At 52.0% G+C, this 26,273-nt stretch overlaps 1 protein-coding gene across 2 annotated transcripts in view; it reads left to right on the forward strand.

The window, feature by feature from the left end:
* The first annotated feature begins 6,190 nt into the window (after positions 1 to 6,190).
* The window catches only part of CCDC183 (coiled-coil domain containing 183), a 28,644-nt gene continuing 8,561 nt past the window's right edge, over positions 6,191 to 26,273 (forward strand). The window contains exons 1-10 of one of the 2 annotated variants that reach the window (XM_044992932.1): positions 6,191 to 6,387; positions 6,859 to 6,980; positions 7,873 to 7,950; positions 9,156 to 9,323; positions 10,300 to 10,404; positions 19,765 to 19,887; positions 20,487 to 20,615; positions 22,140 to 22,200; positions 24,770 to 24,870; positions 26,008 to 26,168. In XM_044992932.1, the coding sequence (XP_044848867.1) occupies positions 6,318 to 6,387; positions 6,859 to 6,980; positions 7,873 to 7,950; positions 9,156 to 9,323; positions 10,300 to 10,404; positions 19,765 to 19,887; positions 20,487 to 20,615; positions 22,140 to 22,200; positions 24,770 to 24,870; positions 26,008 to 26,168 (1,118 nt within the window). In that variant the 5' untranslated portion in view covers positions 6,191 to 6,317. The remainder of the gene's footprint in view (positions 6,388 to 6,858; positions 6,981 to 7,872; positions 7,951 to 9,155; positions 9,324 to 10,299; positions 10,405 to 19,764; positions 19,888 to 20,486; positions 20,616 to 22,139; positions 22,201 to 24,769; positions 24,871 to 26,007; positions 26,169 to 26,273) is intronic. The other variant, XM_044992933.1, reaches the window with a different exon arrangement.

Genomic DNA, 26,273 nt, shown 5'->3' on the forward strand with positions numbered 1-26,273 from the left:
CCTTACATTCCTTACTGTTCACTCGCCGTGCGGGACCACAGGAGATGCCATTTGGTTTTTTCCAAACCAACCCCAGTTCGGTTTGGATCTGGGCTCCGAGCCATCGAAGCTCAGCGGGAGTGGAAGTGGGGGGAGGGTGAATGTGGAAACAAGTGCTGGTGCCGTCTCTGTAATGGGTGAACTGGGACGATTTGGGTGTGTCAGTTCTGCAGATGAATAATCCTTCTCCCCGGCTTGCCCCCAGAGGCTCTCCCTGCACATGCGAAAGGAAGTCCTGAGTATGAAAGCAGCGTGCCAGGTACAGCAAACCTCGGCTCAGTTCAGGGACGAGATCCCGCCAGCTGAGTGCAGGAGGCTGGGCCAGATGGGAAAAACCAAAGGGCTTCCCACAGCCTGGAACCAACTAACGAAGCAACAGGTTTCTCAGCGACGCTCTCGCCCCTTGGCCCTGGGTTCATCCCGAAGGGGAGCACGCTGCTCTCTAGCAGCTGGCCTGGCTCCTCTCCCTGTTGGGGCATTTCATTCCAGCTGAGCCCTGCCCCACCCCCTGCTCCGGGCCTGGGTCACCCTGCAGACTCCTGCTAAAGAGTCTCTGATAAAACCCTGCAGCCATGAAGGGGCTGGGGGCACATGAGCCAGATGCTCCTCCAACAGGAGCCGAGAGCGTTTTAAAGGGCTGGGGCAGCCGTTCTGTTTTTTCCAAAACCGACCCAGAATTGCTTTGGAAGCAGGTTCCCTTGCATGAGAACCACCCGGGTTTGTGGCGGGAGGGACAGGAGGGCGGGTAAGAGGTTTGGTTTGGGGCTGTCTCTGTCATTGGCAAACTGGGATGATTCGAACTGAGGTTGTGTTTAACCCACTACTACTATTTCTGAAGCTCTTTCCACGGGAGGATCTCAAACAGTGTAGAAAAGATGGAGCTAGCCTGCCACCCTCTTGTGAGCATGGGAAGTATTCTCCCCATCTCACAAAAGGGGAAACCGAGGCACAGAGCAATGGAATTATTTCCCCAAGATCACAGAGCGAGTCAGTGGCAGAAGTGGGAATAGAAATGGTCCCAATCTCCAGCCCTACGCATCAGCCTCCAACCACCTGTCCTGCCTCTTCCCCCCAAAATCTCCTCTCTCTGATTTTGCAGAATTACATGATGGGATGATTTGGTGCTGGCTGCTGTTTTAGCCAGACCCCCACCATATGGAGCTTTGGGGTTTGGCCCATTTCCTGGTGGTTTTCAGATTGGGGGCTGCGGAAGGAAACCTGTGGCTCCCCGAGCAGTGGACAGTGAGATGATGGTCTCTTTCTCTGGTCTGCAGAATTCAGAAGCTGGAGGCCCCTTTATTTGCAGGACACTGGCAGGGCACACAGCAGTCCAGAGGCCTGGAGCGACACTGCCCTGCAGATTCAAGGTGCAGGCCGATGGCACCAGTGCAAGGCGGCTCAGTGTTGAGCTCTGGGGAGGATGGCCAGTAGAGGAAAGGAGCTTGGTGCGTCGGGGTTGGGGGGCTGTTCCAAGGGCATGCAGAAAGCCTCCCAGCAGGAGGCGGAGGGCTCAAAGGAGTGCATAGGATGGGCTAACTCTGAGGGAGCGGAGCTGCTCGCTGAGCCAGACAAGACAGAATGTGACAGGGCCCTTCTCCCACAGACCCAATCTGTGCGGGCCCTTCGCCATCTGCCAGAATTCTGCTGCTCGGGATTTACACCAGGGGCACGGGCAGCATCACAGCTGCTGAGAGTTGTGTTGTGAGCATATCACACTCCCCACTTATCACTCGTGTGCCAGGAAACCTGCAACAGGTGACAGAGTAATAATATCACCTAGCTCTTCTCCACGGCTTTTCATCCATACAGCTCAAAGGGCTTTACACAGGAGGGCAGGATCATGATCCCCATTGTACAGCAGGGGAAACTGAGGCACACAGTAAGTCACTGGCAGAACCAATGGCAGGAATAGTGCCAGTGCACTGCTTTATACACTAGAAGCTTAGGAAGGTTTGCTGTTTGTAGTGGGAAAAAGGCTCCAGGAAATGAAAGAATCTGGATGAGGACAGGCATGAGAAAATAAGAACAGCCATGCTGGGTCAGACTCAGACCAAAGGTCCATCTTGTTCAGTATCCTGTCCAGGGGCGGCTCCAGGCCCCAGCACGCCAAGCACGTGCTTGGGGCGGCATGCCGCGGGGGTGGGGGGGAGCCGCGGGACCGGCGACCGGCAGAGCGCCCCCCGCGGCATACCGCCGTGCTTGGGGCAGCGAAATGTCTAGAGCCGCCCCTGATCCTGTCTTCCGACAGTGGCCAGGTGCTTCAGAGGGACTGAACAGAGCAGGCAATCATTGAGTGACGTCCCTGTTGTCCACTCCCAGCTTCTGGCAAACAGAGGCTAGGGACACTCAGAGCATGGGGTTGTGCCCCTGACCATTCTGCCTAATAGCTGTTGATGGACCTGTCCCCATGAACTTACCTAGGTCTTTTTTGAACCCACTTATACTTTTGGCCTTCACAACATCCCCTGGCACCAAGTTCCACAGGGTGACTGTGCGCTGTGTGAAGAAACACTTCCTTGTGTTTGTTTTAAACCTGCTTCCTATTAATTTCCTTTGGTGACCCCTAGTTCTTGTGTTATGTGAAGGAGTAAATAACACTTCCTTATTCACGTTCTCCACACTAGTCATGATTTTATAGCCCTCTATCATATCCCCCGTTTGCTGTCTCTTTTCCAAGCTGAAAAGTCCAAGTCTTATTAGTCTCTCTTCATACGGAAGCCATTCCAGACCCCTAATCATTTTTGTTGCCCTTTTCTGAACCTTTTCCAATTCCAATAGATCTTTTTTGAGGTGGGGCGATGACATCTGCACGCAGTATTCAAGATGTGGGTGTACCATGGATTGATATTGAGGCAATATGATTTTTTCTGTCTTATTATCTATCCTTTTTTTAATGATTCCCAACATTCTGTTCACCTTTTTGACGGCTGCTGCCCATTGAGTGGATGTTTTCAGAGAACTATCCACAATGACTCCAAGATCCCTTTCTCGAGTGGTAACAGCTAATTTAGACCCCATCATTTTGAATGTAGAGTTGGGATTATGTTTCCCAATGTGCATTACTTTGCATTTATCAACATTGAATTTCATCTGCCATTTTCTTGTCCAATCACCCAGTTTTGTGAGATCCCTTTGTAACTCTTCACAGTCTGCTTTGGACCTAACTATCTTGAGTAATTTAGTATCATCTGCAGATTTTGCCACTTCACTGTTTACCCCTTTCTCCAGATCATTTATGAATATGTTGAACAGCATGGGGCCTAGTACAAACCCTTGGGGGACCCTGCTATTTACTTCTCTCCATTCTGAAAACTAGCCATTTATTCCTACCCTTATTTCCTATCTTTTAACCAGTTACTGATCCAGCAGAGGACTTTCCCTCTTACCCCTTGAGTGCTTACTTTGCTTAAGAGCCTCTGCTAAGGGACCTTGCCAAAGTCTTTCTGAAAGTCCAAATACACTATATCCACTTGGGTCACCCTTGTCTACATGCCTATTGACCCTCTCAGAGAATTCTAATAGATCGGTGAGGCATGATTTTCCTTTACAGAAGCCATGTTAACTCTTCCCCAACAAACCGTGTTCATTTATGTGTCCTAGAATTCTGTTCTTCTCTATAGCTTCAGCCAATTGCCTGGGACTGAAGTTAGGCTACCGGCCTGTCATTGCCATGCTCGCCTCAGGCAGGTGGTGCTGCTGAGGGGCATACAGAGAGAGAGCCTGGAGTGCTGGGCCTAGCGCAGGACCTGAGGCCTGAACCAAACGTAGCAAAAGCCAGGCTGTGAGCCAGCCAGGCCCTGTCATAAAGCTTTAGTCCTCTCAATATTGAGTGAGAGTCCTGGGCTTCGGTAACCTTTTGCAAGAAAATCCAGTATGGACTGAAGGTCATTCTCAGTGTGCATGAGGATGACACAGTCTTCAGCATATTGAAGATCAGTAATGGACGCTCTTGTTAGACCCACAATAGAGATCTCCCTACAGGATGGGGAGCAAGCAGATACTGGACACAGTATTGGTATATAATACTCTAAATGTTCTTTATTGATTACAAAACAAACCTTATTCACACCCCAAACATACTATACCAGAGTACAAAGGTCAGAATGGTCCCGATGGCCAGTCGAGGTTTCTTCTGTCAGGATAAGATCATAAGATACGGGGAGCTGGCGAAAACCACATCTATATCCACATGGGACTCTGGATCAATAAATGACACCGATTTGCAGAAATCATAGGCATCATTTATAGTCCATTTCGTTGCATCCTTGGTTCTTTGCCTTTGTTTACTAGGCCTTCTACCCACACAATTCCAAAGAGACAATCCTGGGTGGGCTGCCATGATCCCAGGCATGCCATTTCCTCTATTTCTTATACAATTTTATATCAGTCCAGCTGGTGTTATTTCCTTTTCTGATGATTTTCTGTATTTTTCTCAGAACATAAGATTGTTTTTGTACAAAGAGTTCTAAAAGTCCTGGACCGTAAGTCCTTGCTTCGGTTGCTAACTTGCAACGCACACATTCATGTCAAGCACGCGTCATTCATACCAGGCCTCAATGAATAACATAACATATTACATGGATATATGAATCACAATGTAGATAGATAGACAGATAGATAGGGTGTATGTAGATAGATAGATAGATAGATAGATATCCCAACACCCTGAAGACTTTAGATTTCAAGTGAAGACAGTCTCACTCAATATTGGGAAGACTAAAGTGCTCTATCAACCTGCTTCAGGCCTGCACATGACCCACCACAAATCACCACTGAGGGTCAGACTTGGAGACAGTTGAGCACTTTTGCTACCTCTGTAGCCAACTTTCTCAAAATGCAAAAATCAAGAGTGAGATCCAGCAAAGGATCCAGTGCGCAAGTGCTTCCTTTGGGAAATTGCTCCGACGCATTTTCACGGACCATGACCTACGGCAGGGCACCAAGATCCAAGTCTATAAGACAATTGTTGTTCCTACGCTCCTCTATGGATGAGAAACCTGGGTGACCATTCAACAGCACTGCAAGAGTCTGGAGAGGTATCACCAACGATGCCTCTGGAAGATCCTTCGCATCAAATGGCAAGATCACCACACTAACGCCAGCATCCTTCACTGAAGCCAATGTCACCTAAAGCACCAACTTCGCTGGGCTGGACATTGTGTGTGGATGCCAGACTCTCGCCTCCCAACACAAGTCCTCTACTCTCAGCTCACCCGGGGTGGTCAGAGGAAACACTACAAAGACACACTGAAAGCGTATCTTAAGAAAACTGATGTGGACATCACAACCGGGGAAGAGCAAGCCACCAACTGACCCAGTGGCGCCGTATCCTCCATCAGGCAGTGGCCCGCTTCGCGGAGAAGCACCTTGCCCTGGAAGCTGAAAAGAGAGACGAGGAAGGAAAAAGAAAGAACTTTCTCCCAGCAGGCCGCTGGCCTCCCACAAAATGTCCGTACCTACTGCAGGTGGATTTGCGGTTCCAGGATCAGACTCCTGAATCATCTCAGGACCCATATACAAATCTGTGTTATAGATCATCCTCGAATCGAGGGATTGCTAATCATCATAAAGCAGATGCTTGCTTAGAAGTTCACTGTCCTGCACATGAACTTGGCAAAGGCATAGCTAGTGTTCCTGAAACACAGGCACTCCCAGGAAGTTCTAGGCCCTGGGTATTCATGTAAACACATTCCAGAAGGAAAGCTCAGGTCCACCCCAGCACAGAGGTGCAATATAAGCACAATCCTGGGAGCTGGCACAGGAACACATGATCCCAAGTAAGACAAGGGTAGGAGGACAGGATGATCTTGTTTGTATTGATGTATGGAAGGAGAAGTCGCTGGAGGGGCACCTGGGTCCAGCTGGCCCATTGTCGTAGGCATACATGTGCTAGTGTACATGTAACCAGGGAGCCAGGGTTCTAGGACCGTGCTTGGTCGACAAGAAACCTGGCCAAGGGCCTTTGCCACCGAACCAAGTTTGTGGTCTTTGTAGGTAGTGCTATCGAGGTTTTCTGGGCCAGCTACCTGTGCGGGGCTGGGACAGCACATGGAGAGAACACACATGCACCCAACTGCCACCACTGAGAACCCAGTGATGCATGACTGAGTCACAAAGATCTTCCTGATGTCACAGTACAAGGACAATAGAAAAGCTGATTCCAAAGGCAGATCTCTCTCCTGCTCAGCGGCTGGTGGGAGGAGAGGGCTAGAAGTGTCTCTGGGCAGGGACCCAAAGTCTGAGTGACTGTGACAGGATACTCTCCTTGTTCTGCCACCATGAAGTTCCAGAGGAAGAGGGATATCAAGCAGCAGATCCGGGAGCTGCGTGCCATAATCTCACTGCAAGGTGATGCTCTCTCTCTTGGCCGGGCTGTGACAGGCTGGAGTGAAAAGCCTTCCTGAGCCCCCTGAGCTGCCGGGACCCAGGAGCCAAGTGCAATCCTAGGCGGCAGGGCTGATGAGATTGTAGCTGGGTTTGCAACAGGCTTCAGAGAGGGCTCAGATGAGATGGGGGAGAAGGAAACCCCACTGATACTGATGGGCTGGGAGAGGGGGTTGGGCATGGAGGTCTAATGACCAACAACCCTCAACAATGTTTCCATAGGATTATCATATCCAGAAGGGGCGGGGGGTAAATGTGGAGCCAGATCCTCAGCTGGTCACCTCAGTGACGTGCCATGGGCACCAATGGTGTGATGGTGAGTTCCACCCACTCGCAGCAGAGCGAGCAGTGCCAGGCCTGCCCTGTCAGAGCCTGGAGCATCGCGGGGAGGGACCTGGTTCTGCCCTTTGACTGAAATCCCCTGTTTACCTCTAGAACAAGGGAAGAAGCTTTTTGCACATTCGACAGAGGAGAAGCTCACTCAGAACAAAGGGCTCATCAGCTTCCTGCGCGGGAATGTGCACGACGAGATGTGCACCCTGGGCGTGGCTCAGAAGGTACCCGCGCCCCCGCTGGGGCACTGCTCTGCTAGCGCCTGGCTCTGCCCTCACACCAAGGGGCAAGTTTGCTAACCCTAACCTGGAGAGCCGCCAGGGTGTGCGCAATCCCTGAGCCCCAGCACCCATAACCACGCCCAGCTGAGGCTCTCCAACGCTGGGCAGCTCTGAGGGGATTCACCTGCCGCTCCCAGGGCCAGCAGTCCTGGTACAGCTGCCTGGATCCCCTTCTGCCCCCTTGGTCCCTGTTCGCCTGCCCCACGGCCCAGCTTGCCTCTCTGCTCTCCATCCCCCCCAACCCTGCTCCCCTGGACTCCCTCAGCTGCCTCGCTGACCAGCCAGGGCTGCTATTCACCCCCATTCTGCCCAGGTCACTCACTTCCCCAGCTCCAGGCACTGCCCCCACTGGGCCCCCCAGCAGAGGCAGGCTGCTCCTCCCAGGGAGGCCCAGCCCAGCTCCCTCCTCGCCCCCTTTGGATCCTTCTCCCCATCACCCTTGTGCTGCCTTCCAGGCCCCCTGCCCCCAGGCTGACCTCCCCCAGCAGTGCCCCTTGTGTTCTCCCACTGGCTCTGCAGTGCAGTGTGAGCTCCGTGGGGCAGGGCTGTTTCCTCCTGGACCAGAGGCCCTGAGCGCTGAGAGCACCCATGCAAGTCAGCCCTGCTGCAAGGCAGGTTCTAGATGGCTCAGGAAGGGAAGCCAAAATTGGAGGCTGCCAAGATGTGTAGACACCTTCGCCTCACCCTGCCTTGCTTTCAGCCATCGGTAGCTGGGAGCGGGTCAGCCCGTGGCTGGGAATAACGCACTAACAATTACTGTGTGCAGATGCACTCACAGATTAGTAGTTGTAGAACTTCGATCCCAAGTTTCTCTCTGCTCCTCTCCTGCCCACAGTACGACCAGGTGACGATTTCCCAGGCATGCTGGGATCAAAAGCACTTGAAGATGCATTTAGCCAGGAGCACCGTGGAGGTAATTGGCAAAGCAGACACCCAATCTCTGGCATTTACTGCCCAGCGACAGAGCAGAGAAAATGGGGGAGGAAGGGGGGGGGCTGGAGGAGGCTCTAAAGGAAATTGCCCCTCTTGGTGATATGTCGGCGCTCCTCTGCTCCGGGGCTCTGTACTGTAGTGTAGTGTGTGTGTGTGTGTGTGTGTCCCACCACCCTGTGCTGGATGGAATCAGAACTGCTCGGCTGTGTGCCATAGATCCTATACTGCTAATAGTTACTGGAGATTCTCCTCTAGCTCAGCTGGCAGAGCCTTTGTTTCTGGAGTAGGAGGGTCTGTGCTGTTGTTACAGAGAAGATCTGAACAGTGCAGCAGAGACCTCAGAGAAGGTTCATGTGGCTCCCTTCCTGCCAGCCACACCAGCTACTAGCAGTTCAGAGGCTCCTCACTGGGAAGTGCTGCCCAGTGCTGTCCTCACCCTAGCCAGGGACCTTCCCTTCCTGCTGGATTCAGGACATGCCAGAGGTTAGCCTGGGAGCAGCGGGGCTACAGCATCAGCTCAGCTGGCCCCTCGGCCCTGTTGTCCTTTGGCAGGAGCAGCACCAGGGAAAGGAGGGGGGCTCTGTGGGCACAGGGATGTGCTACTGATGTCCAGGCTTTCGTGGGATTAGAGCAACAGACTCTTTTATTGACTTTATGGGGGAGGGATAGCTCAGTGGTTTGAGTGTTGGCTTGCTAAACCTGGGGTCATGAGTTCAATCCTTGAGGGGGCCACTTAGGGATGTGGGGCAAAAAAAAAAAAAAAGGTTGGGGGTTGGTCCTTCTTCGAGCAGGGGGTTGGACTAGAGCCGTCCTGAGGTCCCTTCCAACCCTGAGATTCTATGACTTTCAGACCCAGATCTGCATTCTGCAAAGAGCCCCTGTATGGTGTGTCAGCACAGCTTGCATGGACTCCAGTGACAGGTCCCACTCTTTACACTGGGCCGAGCCCTGATCTCCCAGCCTGCACCCCACAGGACTCCAGCTCAAGGCTCAGTCTGACATCTATCTTAGGGCTTATCCTGCTGCCTGTCACTGTGGTATCCATGCACCATCAGCTGCTATCCTGGCCATCGTCTCTGCCTTTGGGCTGGCTGAGGGTGAGGTGGTTCAGAAGCTCACTTGGGGCAGAACCCTCTGCAGGCTGCTTGTGGGTGAGCCCACCCAGTACCACTGTGTCTCTTTCAGGCCGCCCGAGAGAAGCTGCAAAACTTCATCTTTAACAGGATGAACGTGCACAATGTGCTGCTGTACGAGGTGAAGAGGCGGGGCGGGATGCTGGAGGGTCTGCAGAGGAAGCTGCAACACCTGGCAGACATGGAAGGAGCAGACAGACAGGGCCAGATACAGCTGCAGGTGACAAGGGCTCAGCTCCAGCAGAAGACTGTGCATGCCAGAAATCCGTGGCCATAGTCCTGGGAAGGGCTGAGAACTTGCTGGTCCAACTGACTTCAGCTGGACCTGCAGGGGCCTGGGCATCTCTGGAACCAGCCCAAGATGTGGCTTGTTTTGGATGAGGGTTAGCTCTGGACAGTCCCCATGTCCTCCCCAGTTTGCATGGGCACTCACACCCATGCATGTGCATACTTGGCCCGTACATGCACCTGTGTGCTCACTTGCACTTCTGCCCCCTGAAGGCCCAGATCACAGGGACCTTGTTCCAGCTGCAGAGGCCTGGATGAGGAACCCCCTGAGGAGTCCATCTTCAATTCTAGTTCAGCCAGAGAGGTGGCCACAGAGTGATCCCAGACCTTCCCTGCCGGCAGAGACTGACCCCACTCCTTCCACTGCCCCCCTAGTACCCAAACATCTGCAGCGGAAGAGAACCTGGGCCCAGTACAAACCAAACTACTAAAGCTACTGGGCAGGAGCAGCAAAGAGCAGATGAGAGGCAGGTCTGAAACCCCATTTCCTGGGCTCATGGATCCAGGAGTTCCCAGGTTGGCTGCCCTGCTCTGTGCACCAGCAGCACATGGCCTTCCCGCCACCACCCCCAGCTGGAATCCATTAGCAGCGTCCCTCCCGTCCCCTGTACCCGCCAGAAGAAAGGAGCTCACGCAGTCAGTGGCCTATCATGGGGAGGATGCTGGGCTTCACATCCGTGGCTAAGGGCAATATAACTTGGAAGAATCCTGTCCTACCCAAGGAGAGTCCCGGGCCTGTGTCACAAAGGCTACTGGAGCACCAAACCAATTCACCCTCCCCATTCCCGAGGGCTCTGGAGCTCTAGCCAGCCAGCCCCGGGGCTCTGAGTCAGCCTGTCCGGTCCCCAGGAGCATTCTCATGTCCCAGGCAGCCCAGTGAAGTGACACAAGATCCTTCTCTGTTGCAGGTGATTCGTCAGCTGGAGAATAACATAGAGAAAATGTTGGTGAAAATCAGGACTGGTGAAAAGATTTATTATCTGTATCTGAAGATGGTGGATTTCCTGAAGGATGTGAGTCTCCTCCCCCCAACAGGGGTATAATGCCAGTTTAGGGCCCCACCCTTTCCCACTGGTGTGGGCAGGGCCAGGCTCTAATTCATTAATTTAGAGCAAAAGAGTTGTGGGATGGGACTAGACCCCAACTCACAGCCCATGGAGTAGACAAAGGAGCAGCTCCAGGCATTGGCCAGAGGGGATCACTCAAGGCGACCCCTTGTCCATCTGGAAATGGGGCGCTAGGTGCATTGTTAACAGAAGCCGATTGCACGAATGAGCGTGTTGTGCTGGGTCTGCTTTGGGGCTAGAGCTAAACCAGTCACAGTGTTCAGCTGTAAACTGCAACTTCCCCACAGCTCCTGGGTGTTTGGATCCAGAGTCATGGCTCAAGCCAGTCTCTGCCTGGAATCGTCTCACTGAGCAGGGCCGGCTCCAGGGTTTTTGCCGCCCCAAGCAGCAAAAAAAAACAACCCTGCAATCGCGATCTGCAGCTCTACCGCCGCTGCTTCAGTCTTTGGTGGCAATTCAGCAGCTGGTCCTTCCCTCCGAGAGGGACCGAGGGATCCGCCGCCGAATTGCCGCCGAAGACCCGGATGTGCCGCCCCTCACCGTTGGCCACCCCAAGCAGCTGCTTGCTGGGCTGGTGCCTGGAGCCAGCCCTGGCACTGAGACCAGCTCTGCCTCCTGGACACAGCCTTATCCCTGGGAGCTGGCTCTGGGATTTACAGGCCCAGATATGTGAGATGGCTTCCCTTTCCAAGCCCCACCCTGGCCCTCTTTGGAGGGTTGCCACCTTTCTAATGGCTGGTAACCAGAGACACAACCAGACCACGCCTGCACGGCTCCACTCATTAGGTGGGTGGCCCTTCATTCTGTCATGTGCTGCCGTCCAGGCGCACACCTTGCAGGGAACTCCACCTGAATGGAGCTCGGCCACGGACCACAGTCTGAGAACCTCTGCTGTAGTGTATGTTATTGCAAAGCCTGGGCTGGGCAATGCTGCAGTGAGAAAGCCAGGGGCTGTTGAGGGTGTGATTTGCAGTCGGGCATTGAGAAACCAGAAGCAGATGGTGTACAGCATGGCGGGGGGTAACGCTCCAAGGAGAAGACAACAGAGCATGCTGTATGGAGCTGTTTGGAAAACACAGCTGTATTTTGAAGCTCCAGAGTCTCCGCTCCAGTTCTGCACCATCTGCAGGGGTAGAGACAGCTTATTTATTTGCAGGGAGAAGGGAAGAGGGGTAGAATGAAAAAATAATCAAACAGCTGCAGATTCTCATTCTGCCATGATGTAATTATTGTAGTAGATGCAGTCCACTGATACCTGTCTGTTCTCTTGAGTCCAGGGGGGACTCTAAGGGTTGCTTCATGTCCCTTGGTATTAGCTGGCTCTTGGTCATCAGGGATGGGGAAGGTTTCTCCTGTCCCAGGCTCTGGCTCCTTTCTTCCCTGGCTGGGAAATGGCTCAGCAAGCAGGGCCTCTTCTTCTTGTGAGGGGAAATTCTGAGTGCCTGGGTGAGACCCCCATCTGTGCTTCTCCCCCTCTTCCTGCAGCTCTCTTCTCTCTTCTTCGGCGCACAAGGACTTGGGAATCCAGATGCTCTCTCATGAAGGAGACCTGAGACAGGTCCATCCAGTGGCCATTCCCCTGGGGCTGGCTCCCAGAGCCACCTGACTGGCTCTTCTCTTTTTCCTGCCCTGTGCTGAGTTGCATGTGCTCTTTTCACAAAGGGATAGGGGAGGCCAGGCCAGACGTCTAAGTGCTAGGATCCTTCGCCTGTCCTTGTGCAGCCTCTGGCCCAGTGCCATCATGCCCGGGGGGCAAAGGGCGCCAGCTGCCCTTTTCTTGTCAGAGTTGCTGGCTGAGGAGGCACCCAAGGACCACGTAAAGAGAACAGAAAAGTGGCTTCGCAGCGTAAGACAGCCCCCCACTAAGGGCAGCGGAGTGGGGGAGCAGTATGGGGCCAAGAAGACCTTGCCCCCACAGCTGTTGGGCATGGAGCCCTGGCAGTCCGGCGGGAGGGAGGGAGGGAGGGGGGACGTGCATGGAGGAAAGACTGGCTGCATGATGGCAGACAGAGCAATGGATCGGGGAAGGTTGGGGACTGGGAGTCAGACTCACCTGGGATCCCCTTCCTGTGACTAAGGGGGGACACCTGGACTTTGTGGGTGAGTGGGAAGCCCCCCCCCACACACACCTCAACTGAAGCTAAGGTGACCAGATGTCCCGATTTTATAGGGACAGTCCTGATATTTGGGGCTTTTTTTTATATGGGCTCCTATTACCCCCCACCCCCGTCCTGATTTTTCACACTTGCTGATTGGTCACCCTAACTGAAGCCCTCAACTAGCGAGACTGTTTAGACCTAAGGCTGGAGCCATGCCCCAAACTGAAGGGAAACAGGGAAGGTAGGAAGTGGCCCAGGGGAGACTGAGCTGCCGTGGCAGCCAGAAGGGACTGTCACCCCTTGCCTCTCTCTCCTTGGGCCTGGGGCCGGACCTGGGGAACAGGGAGGGGCTGGGTCCTCCTATGCTTCCATCTCTCTTCCCCTGGCCTCCTGGGTGGCAGGTGACAAACTGTGGGTTGGCTGCTGGGCCCCCCAAGTGCCTGGAAGAGCTGCCTCCAGGCTCGGAGAGGCTGCCTGAAGACTGACCACTGAGTGACGCCTGCTACATGTAAGCGGGGGAATGGTCCCACTAGTGTGGGGAACTTTCCTGGCTTATACACGACCCCGGTGAAATGGGCTAGTGAAAGGATCTGAGTCCTCGCTCCCACTCCCTTTACCCAGAGGCTGCCTGACCTTGAGGGCTCCCCTTCCACTCTCCTGGGTGGCAGAGTCCTAGGCTGGGCCTAGGATTTCTGGGGAGCTCGACCCCCCACCTTGTCATGGTCACTTAGGGCAGGGGTTAGGGTGTCCCCACTCCGGGATGCTCTCTCTGCTCTGGATGCTTCAGTGACCCACTGATCTTCCCATACAGTTCAAACAAATACAATTTATTAAACAGTAACTAAGTAAAAAAATCAGGAAAAAATGGGAAGGTGAAAGGAAAACCCGTCACCCTGCTCTGTGGCCCGGGGACGTCACAACCAGCATCTCTGGAACTTCAGGGCAGTTCACAGTCTGTCCCTCACACGGCCAAGGCCCCTGCCCAGGCCCTGGCTGTGCTGCAAGGATGCTGTGGGTCCGACACTTGCTCTGGTGGTGGCTGCACATCCTCAGGCTGTAGGTAGCAGGACCCCTCTTCCCAGCATCACCTCCCTCGTGGGGGTTACAATCTCCCTCAGCTGGCCTGCAAAGCCTCTTGGTGGGGGTGTCTCCCTGCACTGGGCCCCCTGCTCGGGGTCCCCCATCACTCTTCCCATCTGCTCACCGCACCTGGCTCCAGCTCCAGCCCAGCTCCACTGTGCCACAGCACGGCGGCTACTCTGCCTCCAGTGCAGCTTCCTGGGCTGCTCCTCTGTCCCCTCTGGCTCTGGTTGCTGCAGCTCTGCTCCCAGCACAGGTCTGCTCTCTGGGCTGCTTCTGTGGCTCTGCTCCCAGCACTGACCTGCTCCCTGGGGTGCTCCTTGCCTGAGGAGGTTGTGAAGGCCAGGACTATAACAGCGTTTAAAAGAGAACTGGATAAATTCATGGTGGTTAAGTCCATAAATGGCTATTAGCCAGGATGGGTGAGGAATGGTGTCCCTAGCCTCTGTTTGTCAGAGGATGGAGATGGATGGCAGGAGAGAGATCACTTGATCATTGCCTGTTAGGTTCACTCCCTCTGGGGCACCTGGCATTGGCCACTGTCGGTAGACAGATACTGGGCTAGATGGACCTTTGGTCTGACCCGGTACGGCCGTTCTTATGATGTTATGTGCTTCTCTGGTTCTCTCTGGCTGGCCCAGCCCTGCTCCCCAGCTCAGCTCAGGCTCCTGCTCTCTCCTTAGCTCAGCCCCACTGTCTGACCCAGGCAATTCCAGCTCACCCAGAGGACGGGACCCCCCTGGTCTCCTGACTCCCTCATTAGCCTGCCCTCCCTGTCAATCAGGCTGACCTGGAGCGTTGGCCTCTCCCCATTGCTCCTAGGGACTGTCAGTCTCAGGGTCCTGATTTCCCATCGACCTGTCCCTTTTCCTTTTGGTACTGGGAGCTAGCCAACCAAAAAAACCCAGGAGTTTTGGTAAGGGACCAACAGTCCCCTTATATTCAGTAACCAACAGCTCAGTTGTAGGCTGTTCCCTTTCTTCCTTCTGCCTCCTTCTAGACGGATCTCTAAAGTACACAGTGACTCTGAAACCAAGAGGCCAGCTAAATGTTTCAATTTACCCGGAGAGATTGTGTGTGTGTGTGTTTCAATTCTGCAATCCTTTGTCATTCTCACTAAGTGAGCAGTGACTGCATGAAACACAGAAACAAAGTGGATATTTTCAAGGCTGAAATGAAATAATTTAAAACAGGAGGAAACAACGCTTCCAACCAAAGTGTGGATCAGTCCCTGCTGGTTATAAAACTAAGCTGTCTCTATCGTCTGTAATAGAAACCAAATGCCCGTTAGCATTTCTGAGACACCTTGTCAGCCATGACATAAGTCTTTCGCTGCAGATCCCTTTGGGGAAAAAGGCTGTTCTCTCTGTTCATCCTGGTTTCATGGCTTTCAGTGGCTCAGTGGTTGATGTTCTTCAAAAGACCCCTGAGAATGTCGGGATCGTGCTAAGTTCTCAGTACTCTCAGAAGAAAGAATAAACCAGGAAGATTCTAATGGAAATACTCAGTCGTACGTAATATCTTGCCAGACAGGGACTTGCACTGGAAGACCATTATACTGAACAAGCTGAAAATGGGCCTTACCTGGAGAGTTCAGTTGCAGTTGTATTCAGCTGCTTTGCTTGCAGACTGAATTTCAAAGGGGCTGAAAAAGAGTCAAGACAAATTCCCAAGCCAAGTTATTCAAAATGAGATAATGGACATGGTGGCTCTTAAAGTGGGGAGGGAGATTTCTGAGAGGGTTTCTGGGCAGTGGTATACAGTGGTGATGGATGAAACAACAGATTTCTCCAACAGAGAGCAAGTGGTTTTTATGCCTACAATATGTGAGTGATGAGCCGACTGTGCATGAAGAGTTCATTGGATTGTACAATGTGGCTTCCACATTGACAGAGGTAATGGTATCACTCATTAAAGGTATTAGTGTGCCTAAATCTGAGGATCAACAAATGTCATGGACAATGCTGAGATGGTGCCATTAATATGGCAGATTATATCGGGTGCAGCAACCAGATTGCAATAGGAGGAATCACGAGCATGTCTGGATGCTATTAAAAATAATACTTGTTGCAATTTCAGGAGTAACTGCACCTATATTCCCCCTTGAGGGCATGCACTTAAAGTTTCAGGCTTCCAGCCATCATCTGTCTCTGGGCAGGGGCCTTTGTCCCACTCCCTTCTGCCTGGGGGGTGGGGGTTTAATGCTGCACAGCTCCCTGCCTTACGCTGTGATATCCCCAGCAAGCCAGTCTGCCTGCAGGCCAGTGCCTGTGCTTTGCTTTGTCTCTGAAGGTGATGACCAGTGTATTGCCAACACTTACAAGCTATAACCTAGTTCTTGCTAGGCAAGCACCTTTATTCTTGAGGTAAAAGCATCACAGAGAAAACGTATAAAAACAATAAACAGATGTAAACACGCACTAAACATACCAGGAGTCACCCTCAGTCTTATGGGGCCAAGGTCAAGGCCCTCCCAACCCTTTAGCAGGATTGGGGCCCCTAGGACAAAAATTCACATCCATTTGCTGGATTGGAGAGAAGGCCCTGGATCAGTTCAAGCTCATCCTTTTACACCGAAAGCCATTTCTTTGTTTTCTAATCTGTGGGAAATCCAGCTTGAGCCAGTATGTGCAAATCACCCCGGGGTGGTGCTTCTCTGGGGTTGTTTCCAATCCCCAGGAGTAACCACCTCCACTGTTTTTAGTTCCTGGAGGCGCTGTGGTAACCCTCCCTGGGGAATAACACAATCTTATAGAAACCATTCATACGTTTAATACAATGGTCCCCAAAGCTACTGCATGGGGTTGCAATGTCTGTCACAATTCTATCCTGCAAGATACTCTTGAAACCATTTAGAAAATTACAGAATGAAGTAAAAAACTCACCCAAACAAGATGCTGTACTTCAGGACATAAAATATGAAGTGTTCAGTACACCACCAAACATCGATGTCCTCTGTCCAGCAATGGACTCTCAGTGCAGAAGCATTTGAGAGCTACCTTTCACCGTGGGCAACTTGAGAGGTTGCAAAGGATGCAATGAAAGATCCTGAAATTAGAGCTCAGAATTTAAATGGAAAAGTTAAACTTCCTCTTGGTATCTGTGATGTTCTGTACCTCGGGGGAACACCCAGCACCCCCATGTTCATCCTTGTAAAATAATTGTGTGGTATCCAATGCAAAGTTTGTCATGTCGGGTGTCTTCGGAAGGCTCATGATGCACTGAGCATTGTTGTTATAGTCATTGTTACAGTAATGTTATAGGCTGTAATTTCATGTATATAGTTATGAGGCTGAAAATGTGTCTTCAAGTCTTAAAATAAGCCCAGGCAAAAACTCTCCAAGAGCAGAGAGGCAGTTCACACCTCATCAGGGCAGGTATGGGACAAACCCAGCCCAGCCTCACAGGAACAAAGGACACTGGCCTAGGCAGCAACAAAAGAATCTTTTGGACTTCGAGTGAGTCACCCCCTTCCTTTGGCCAGTTTGGGACGGCGATGAGGTAATGCTCACCTGACTCTCAAGGGGAGGAGACAAAGCAAAGAAGGAAGAAAGACCATGACAAAAGGGAGAGACATTTGCCATGCTTGCGCTCTCTTCTACCTACATCTACAGACACTACACCAAGCGACTGAAGTGCTGATCACAGGGGAGAGCCTGGCTGAAGGGCAGCCAGCCAGCCTGTGCTGAGAAGCATCTAAGTTTGTAAGGGCATCGAAAGTGTTAAGATCAGTTTAGAATGCGTTTTGCTTTTATTTCATTTGAGCAAATCTGACTTGTTTTGCTTTGACTTATAGTCACTTAAAATCTATCTTTATAGTTAATTAATCTGTTTGTTTATTCTACCTGAAGCAGCGCATTTGGTTTGAAGTGTGTCAGAGATACTTGGGATAAGAAGCCTGGGGCATATCAATTTCTTTGTTAAACTGACGAACTCTATAAGCTTGCAGCATCCAGCGGGCATAACTGGACCCTGCAAGACAGAGGTTCCTAGGGTTGTGTCTGGGACTGGAGATATTGGCTAGTGTCATTCAGTTGCAAGTAGCTGGGAGCAGCTTACATGCTAGAGCAGGGGTAGGCAACCTATGGCACATGTGCCAAAGGCAGCACACAAGCTGATTTTCAGTGGCACTCTCACTGCCAGGGTCCTGGCCACCAGTCCGAGGGGCTCTGCATTTTAATTTAATTTTAAATGAAGCATCTTAAACATTTTAAAAACCTTATTTGCTTTACATACAACAATAGTTTAGTTATATATTATAGACTTATAGAAAGAGACCTTCTAAAAACGTTAAAATGTATTACTGGCACGCGAAACCTTAAATTAGAGTGAATAAATGAAGACTCGGCACAGCACTTCTGAAAGGTTGCCGACCCCTGTGCTAGAGGCTGTGCATGAACAGCCCAGGAGTGGGGGTTCTTACAGCACAGCAGGGTAAGGCTGGCTCCCAGAGTCAAGGATTGGAGTGACCTAGCACATCACCAGTCCGGATAACACCAGAGAAACGTCACAGTATTGAACTAGGTTGAGAAGTCCTAAAAACAGTAGACAATGTGTCATATTCTGCAAGGGTCAGACCTTTCAGCCATAGAAGGTCAATCTCTTATGGAAATGACACTGAATTCACTTCATTCCGTCCAATCGGATGAAAACTACAACTTACTCTGGGAGCAAATCTGCCAGAGAAGTTTGAAATTGAAGATAGAAGGCATGAGCTTCCAAGAAAGAGAAAAGTTCCTAAGGAAATGCAAATAGGAACAGGTGAACTCAGCTACCCAAATACAGCATAGGAATTTGGTAAGTACATCTACTTCAAAGTAATTCATTTGACAATGTCTAGTGTTCAATCAAGATTTGAACAGAGAGGCTACAAATTACTAAAAATAATACACTCATAACAACACAAAATGTAACAGGAATGCGATTTCAAGATGTGCTACAGGTGTATGGTTTCGATCTCAACCATGATCAACTGGTTACTCTGCCTCATCTATTTCAAGCCAGCTGTCAGCGTACAGAAAGATCAGTGAAAGCTGTTCATAAATATCTCAGCTTGCTCTGCCAAACCAAACATTGGCTGTTTTCCAAAGTGGTGAAGTTGATATACCTGATTTTGATGGAACAGCAACCAATAGTGAAGTGAAGGCTGTTTCTGCACTCTTCAGTGTATTAAACCATGGCTTTGATCCACAATGGGACAATCATAGCTCAGCTGGTGTGTGATTTTTTACATGTACACAAGGACAAAGCTGATAACTTACAGATGTTGCAGAAGAATTCATTGCAAGCAACGCAGGGCAAAGATCATTGTTTGCAACTTTTTAACATTTGTAAATTGTTCTTTTTATTCCTGTTTTATGTTTTCATGAGCAGTTTTGTGCCATGACTAAATTTGTAAAAGCAGCAAAGAATCCTGTGGCACCTTATAGACTAACAGACGTTTTGCAGCATGAGCTTTCGTGGGTGAATACCCACTTCTTCGGATGCAAGTGCATGGGTATTCACCCACGAAAGCTCATGCTGCAAAACGTCTGTTAGTCTATAAGGTGCCACAGGATTCTTTGCTGCTTTTACAGATCCAGACTAACACGGCTACCCCTCTGATACATGACTAAATTTGTGAGCTAAACGAGCGTGGTTCCAAACTCTGTGCCTCCTTGATTTATTAATGTAAGCCCTAAATTCTGGGGAGCTAAAAGCACCCCAAGCCCCTGTTCGCTACACCCATGACATGAGTGGTACTAGGTGGAGTATGATCTGGCCAGTTGGGAATTTCTTTGGAGCCGGCTCTGCCCCACCAACATAAGGGCTGTGTCAGGAGAGAGAGGAGATGTAATGGCAGTGGGGGGAGGCAGAATCGGATGGGGTAAACTTTGCTCCCCTACAGTTGTTCTTAGTTGGCCTATGGTCCCTTAGCATCCAATGCCCCCTCCCCGTACCCGTATTGTGCAGGAGATAACCTGGCCCAGGATTTTTGCCGTTGAGTTCCTTGTTGATTCCAGAGGTGGTCCCCCCATTCTCCATTATGCTGAATCTCACTGGGGAGGGGTGGGGCACAGAGTTGTACTGCACCAGCATGCATGTCCTATAGGTGGTGAGAATTGCTGTCTGTGTCTCTGTGCCCTAGGAATTAGCCCAGCTCCCTTTGCAGCTGAACGTCCTTCAGCACATGGTAGAAGTCTACCAGGTGGAGCTGAAGGGCATGAGACTGATGGCTGTGGATGCCACCGAAGCAACAGAAGCAGCCAAGGTGAGAACTCTGCTTGGGAATCAGGTACTGGGTATGTTGGGAGAGGCCCTGGTTCAAGGGCTGCAGCGTCTGTTGCATGCAGTGATCTTTCCAGGGATGACTTAGGCTCCTTCTCTGGTTAATTTTCTTGCCATAAAGAGCAGAACTGCGGATCCCAGTGCCCACCAGGCTCCTCCTGCCCCTAGAGCCATCCCACACCTGGGTGCTGGGGACAGCTTGCTGAAAGCACTAGGTATGAAAAACCCAGGCAGGTTCAAGCCCTGGCTGCTCTAGCATCCCAGGCAGTTTATTTTGTGGAGAGTCTTTTGGAAAAGACCTTAAAAGCTGAGGCCCTGCCTGCTCTGCACAGGCACTAAAGATCCCAGGGAATATTTCATATGATGTAGGGGCTTGCCGAGGCATCCTTGGCCAAAATTACCCCCCAACCCCACACCCCGCTGTGCAGTGCGCTATGGGCCAGTTGTCTGCCACCCTCTGCCCCAGAGGTGGCTGCATTGGAGCAGCGCTGTGGGGATGCAGCTTGTGCAGTACTTTGGCATGGAAGGGGCTTTATTGATTTCATGATTGTTATTCCCTTCCCTGGCTGTGCCATGCTCCAGACGGACATGACCAATATGGAAACTGAGTTCATTGCAGAGAGAAGGTTCAGGGAGAATTCCCTAAACTTCCAAAAGAAGCAGATTGACAGGATCCGGGTGAAGGAGGCGAGCGAGCGGCACAGGAGAGTGGTGAGTCCACGTGAGCTCTGGGCGCAGAAGGGCGAGTGAGCTCACCCTGTGGGCCTGGCTTGGGGATGATGACTGGGAAGTTCGCCCCAGCAGGGGAATGTTGACAGCCTTCTCGACCCTGACAGCCGCTAGCACGGGATGCTTTGGGGGTGAGCTGCAGCTGCCCAGTGATCATCAGCTCCTGTGGCTTGACTTATGGAATCCAGTGTGAAGTGCAGCCCTGGGCTGGGGTCTCCTTGGCTCCCAGAAGCTAAGCACAGCCAGTGCTTGGGTGGGAGAGGGATCTCCATGAGCAGCAGTGTGGGTGATGGAGCCCTTGCCCTGACTCCAGCTGCTGCAGATGGACCTGTCCTAGGCGATTCTCTCCTTTAAGTCAGCAGGGTCACTGCTGGAAATGGCTCTTTGGATGAGCCAGAAACCCAAGGCCTGGCTCTTGGTTACAATCGTCCTTTGCCCCCATCAATCCTTCCAGCCATGGGTCATCAAACAGAAAGAATGAAGCCTCTCAACCTCCCGTGAGGTAGATCAGTACCATTATCCCCACTTTACAGGTGTGGAAACTGAGGCACAGAGCGGGGCAGTGACTTCTGCCAGGTCATAAAATGAGCCTGTGGCAGAGCTGGGACTAGGACCCAGGAGTCCTAGCGCTGTACTATAACTGCAGAACCATCCTCTTCCTCAGACAAGAAAAGAGTTGTTATCCCCAGTGCCAGCCAGGCCCCAGCTTGGGTAATGACATTCACCTACTTAAGGCTCCCCCTTCAGGGTCACTTGGAGAAATTGTCCTTCTCTCCCTAGCCAGAGAGCAATAGGAGGTCGCTGGTGCAGGATGGGTGCTATATCCCACCCCAGAGGTGGCCACATGGCAGCATTGGCTCAATGAGTGATGACCTACATGTGCTGGGCCTGATCCCTGTGACCCTACACTTGTGTCATGGCTGACACCTTGGCAGAGTGGGTGTGAAACACAACTGTGGTGTTTTACAGTTTCTCCTCCCTGGAGCTTGCGACAATGCAAGGTACACGGCCTGGGGCCTCAGGCCGGGAGGCGTCAGTGGACTTACTCTGGAGTTACACTGGTGGACATGAGATCAGAGGAGAAGGATTGTCCAGTGGTTCAGGTGCTGACCTAGGACTTGTAAGACCTGCATTCACCTGCCTGCTCCTCCACAGATGCCCTGGGTGACCTTAGGCAAGTCCCTGGGCCTCAGCTCCCCATCTGTACAATGGGGCTAATACCACTGCACTGCTGTACAGGATAAAGACATTAGAGATTGGGAGGCAGCCAGACCTGGTGGTGATGGGGGCCAGATAAGCACCTAATCTAGCCAGAACCTGGCCCCTGTGTATAAAGTGCTTTGGGATCCCCCGGTTGAGAGAAGCTCCATCTCCGGATCATTACCAGGGACCCGACTTCTTGGGTTGGCTCTGCCCTGAGGCCAGTTTGGCTTGGTGTGGTCCAGGTACCTCATTTCCTCCCATGCTTTTCTATGACTCATTGGGTTGCTTCTAATTCCCTTGCAGCAGGCCAGGCGAGACCTCACTGTGGATTTCCCAGTGCTGATATCACGTGAGTCGCTGAAAGGTGAGGAGTATCAGAGGGGTAGCCGTGTTAGTCTGGTTCTGTAAAAGCAGCAAAGACTCCTGTGGCACCTTATAGACTAACAGACGTTTTGCAGCATGAGCTTTCGTGGGTGAATAACCACTTCGTCGGATGCAAGAGTGGAAATTTCCAGGGGCAGGTAAATATAAGCAAGCAAGAAGCAAGCTAGAGATAACGAGGTTAGATCAATCAGGGAGGATGAGGCCCTGTTCTAGCAGTTGAGGTGTGAAAACCAAGGGAGGAGAAACTGGTTCTGTAGTTGGCAAGTCATTCACAGTCTTTGTTTAATCCTAAACTGATGGTGTCAAATTTGCAAATGAACTGAAGCTCAGCAGTTTCTCTTAGAAGTCTGGTCCTAAACTTTTTTTGCTGGAGGATGGCCACCTTAAGATCTGCTATTGTGTGTCCAGGGAGGTTGAAGTGTTCTCCTACAGGTTTTTGTATATTGCCATTCCTAATATTTGATTTGTGTCCATTTATCCTTTTCCTTAGAGACTGTCCAGTTTGGCCGATGTACATAGCAGAGGGGCATTGCTGGCATATGATGGCATATATTACATTGGTGGACGTGCAGGTGAATGAACCGGTGATGGTGTGGCTGATCTGGTTAGGTCCTGTGATGGTGTCGCTGGTGTAGATATGTGGGCAGAGTTGGCATCGAGGTTTGTTGCATGGATTGGTTCCTGAGCTAGAGTTACTATGGTGCGGTGTGCAGTTACTGGTGAGAATATGCTTCAGGTTGGCAGGTTGTCTGTGGGCGAGGACTGGCCTGCCACCCAAGGCCTGTGAAAGTGTGGGATCATGAGGGTGCATTTCGGCCAGGCCTGCTACTGGAAGCTTCCTGTGCTGTGCACATGCTGATGGAGAGGAGGGACTGGAGCCCAGTACCCTGAGGGGTTAGAGTTTGTAATTCCGGGAGCTGCTCCAGGATGCAGAGTTTCTAACTCCAGGAGCTGCTCCAGGGTGCAGCGTTCGTAACACCAGGAGCTGCTCCACGGTGCAGCGTTCATAACGCCGGGAGCTGTTCCAGGGTGTAGTGTTCATAACGCCAGGAGCTGCCCGGGAGCTGCTCCAGGGTGCAGCGTTCATAACGCCGGGAGCTGTTCCAGGGTGTAGCGTTCATAACGCCAGGAGCTGCCCGGGAGCTGCTCCAGGGTGCAGCGTTCATAACGCCGGGAGCTGTTCCAGGGTGTAGCGTTCATAACGCCAGGAGCTGCCCGGGAGCTGCTCCAGGGTGCAGCGTTCATAACGCCGGGAGCTGTTCCAGGGTGTAGCATTCATAACGCCAGGAGCTGCCCGGGAGCTGCTCCAGGGTGCAGCGTTCGTAATGCCGGGAGCTGCTCCAGGGTGCAGCGTTCGTAACGCCGGGAGCTGCTCCAGGGTGTAGCCTGGTGAAGGCTCAGGCAGCATCCCAAGTCCACTGAAAATAGGTGTTGGCCACGGCCTGAGGCAGGGTATAAGGCGGTGGGGTATGAATATCCAGCCTGGAGATGGACAATCCTGGTTTCTGGGAGTGGCTATTTCTCTTCTGCCTGGGGTCTTTTCCCAGAGAACACACTCAATGGGTATTCATCACTGGCAGCTCCGGGTGGGAGACATCTGGTCCCATGCGACCTCATCCTGCTCTTGTTGAGGTCAATGGGGACAGCACTGACCCCAAGCCTGGGTAAAATTCAGCCCAACCCAAGGCTCCCTGCACCACTTAAGCCTCTTAGTGGGGCACCACTGTGTGGGCAGTGTTATGTTCATGGAACACACAGAGAGAAGTTAGATAAAAAACATAAATATTCTTGCTAGAAGTTGTAACATCAAACAACTTTATGTCTTAGATTCCAGAACAATAACACACAAGAACCAAAACCAGAGAGAGACAAAGCAGGCTGCTTCCTACAGCAGCGAGATGCAACTTACTCCACCTCACTCTAGGCTGGCTGGCTGCAGACTGGCCACTCAAGGGCCAGATTGCACACTTCCCTTGCACAGAGCCTCCTTACCTAGCTAGCCTGCAAGCAGAACCAGGAAACCCTGTACAAATTTAACAGTGATACTCGGTCCTTTTGACACGGTTGTCAATACAACTCGGGGAGCTGCCTCTGGGCCCCTGCATACCAGGAAGGGGTTTTCTTCTTTGGCCCTGCATGGGAACGGACAGAGGGACCTGGCTTAAGGGTGGCATTAATGTGGGAGACAGACCTTGCTAGGAGCAGGGCATGATTAGCTAATGAGAGCCTGTCTTTTATTCGAATGCTTAACCTAGTGTTTCATTGGTCAAGTGGGTTGTCCCTGGCCATGTTGCTGTAGATTTGTGTGGGGGAGTTCTGGGAGGTTTTAGGGAATGTCTCTCTAGCTCTTATCTGAACTCAGTTGTTATTTTATACCTTGCCCATAGACTCTTCATTCCTGCTGCTCCAACCCCTGGCCGTCATTCAGATGTTATTCTGTGACCCCCCTGCACGCCTGCCCCGTTCCACCCCCTCCTCTGGCCACCAAGCCTGCCCCAGACTGGGGGATATAACTGGTCTTCTCTCTGCTACTTCCTCCCCACGCCTAGGTGCAAAGCTGGAGGCCTCCAAAGCCCAGATTGAGTATCAGGCCCAAGTGACGTCTGAGGTAGACAAGATAAAGTGTGCAGTGCAGTGCTCACACCTCTGGGTAAGGCACTCAGGGCTACGTGGCTTGGGTGCTTTGCTTCAAGGGAGGTAATGCCAGATTGTCAGCCCTGGAGGCTGAAAGCTCCTGTCCTGTGTGGACATAGGTGCTGGAACTAGGGGTGCAGGGTTTGCTGCTGCACCCCCTGGCTTGAAGTGGTTTCCATCATATACAGCGTTTACCATTTGGTTCAATGGGTCTCAGCACCTCCACTCTACAAATTGTTCCATCACCCTGGGGTGTGGATAGCTTCCCCCATGCCATGCCCATGTCCTTGTCCTGTCCTGGCCGCCAGGCCAGGGATCAGCTAAGAGCATGGATGTGCCTTTGCTAAGGAAATGTAATGTAATATTCATACCAGGGTGACTATGCTTATGCCCTTGTTGACCCTCTGAAGTGTCTAGGGAGTGGTATCCCCAGAAGCCTGAGCAGACTCGCCCAGAGCTGAGTGCTTGTCTCTCTCTCAACAGCCCTGACTGCTGAGAGTGTCCTGGCGACTCTCTCAGGGCATCCTGTGTGCTGGGAGCTGCTGTCTGAGCCTGCTTCTGCCTTGGCACAGAGTGGCTGGACAGAGTGGCTCCTTTCCTTCCCCGTTTGCTCCAGCTTACCAGAGCAGTTTGATTTGCAGAGCTAAGGAAGCAGCAGACACTGTGTCGTGAGGGGACGAGATCCTTGGGACATGCGCCAAGAGAAAAGAGGCATCAGAGAGTCAGATCCAAGCTCCTGACTCAGCTCTGAATTGGAACTGTTGCCTGATTAAGGACTGAGGAGTGAGTCCAGTGCTCAGGATCTGGCCCACTGATGCCAGGCCCCAGTAGGCAAGGATGGTCTTAGACAAGGGCTAAGAAGCCACCTGCAACATCTAAGGGGCTTTGCCGGGGTCTAATGTGGGACCCCAAGGCCACAGCCTGTTGCTGCGCTGCTCCGACTGAGAAGTCCCTCCAATGAGCCCCCAAAATAGTGATAATATCCCTGTAACTGGGCAGTGCTGAATGCTGATCTCACATACTCCAGGGTGTGGCCTGCATGGCTGGCTGTGCCTGGTGTAAGCTCCCCGCACTCCGAAAGTGGAGCTGGGATCTCATAGGTCCTGTATTCTTCCTGGTCTGATGCCTCCTGCTCCTCCTCCCTCCTGGCCAGGACATTGCAGGGAGGTTCCTGGCCCAGCAGAAGACTGGGGAGAACCTGCAACAGCAGATAGTGGAGTGTGAGCAGAAGCGTGAGGAGCTGGAGGCCAAGCTGAAGGAGCTGGAACTGGAACGTGCTGAGCTGAAATTCCACCAGACCCCAAGCTCCATAAGGTACGTATTTACCCCTGCACATTGGGTCTTCACCCCTGCTCCTGGGTCTTCACCCTGATGACTTAGCTTCTGACAGGACACATGTTGTAATTCAGGCTCATAGAG

This window comes from Mauremys mutica, chromosome 18, assembly GCF_020497125.1.
Source record: "Mauremys mutica isolate MM-2020 ecotype Southern chromosome 18, ASM2049712v1, whole genome shotgun sequence".
In the NCBI taxonomy this organism is placed as follows: Eukaryota; Metazoa; Chordata; order Testudines; family Geoemydidae; genus Mauremys; species Mauremys mutica.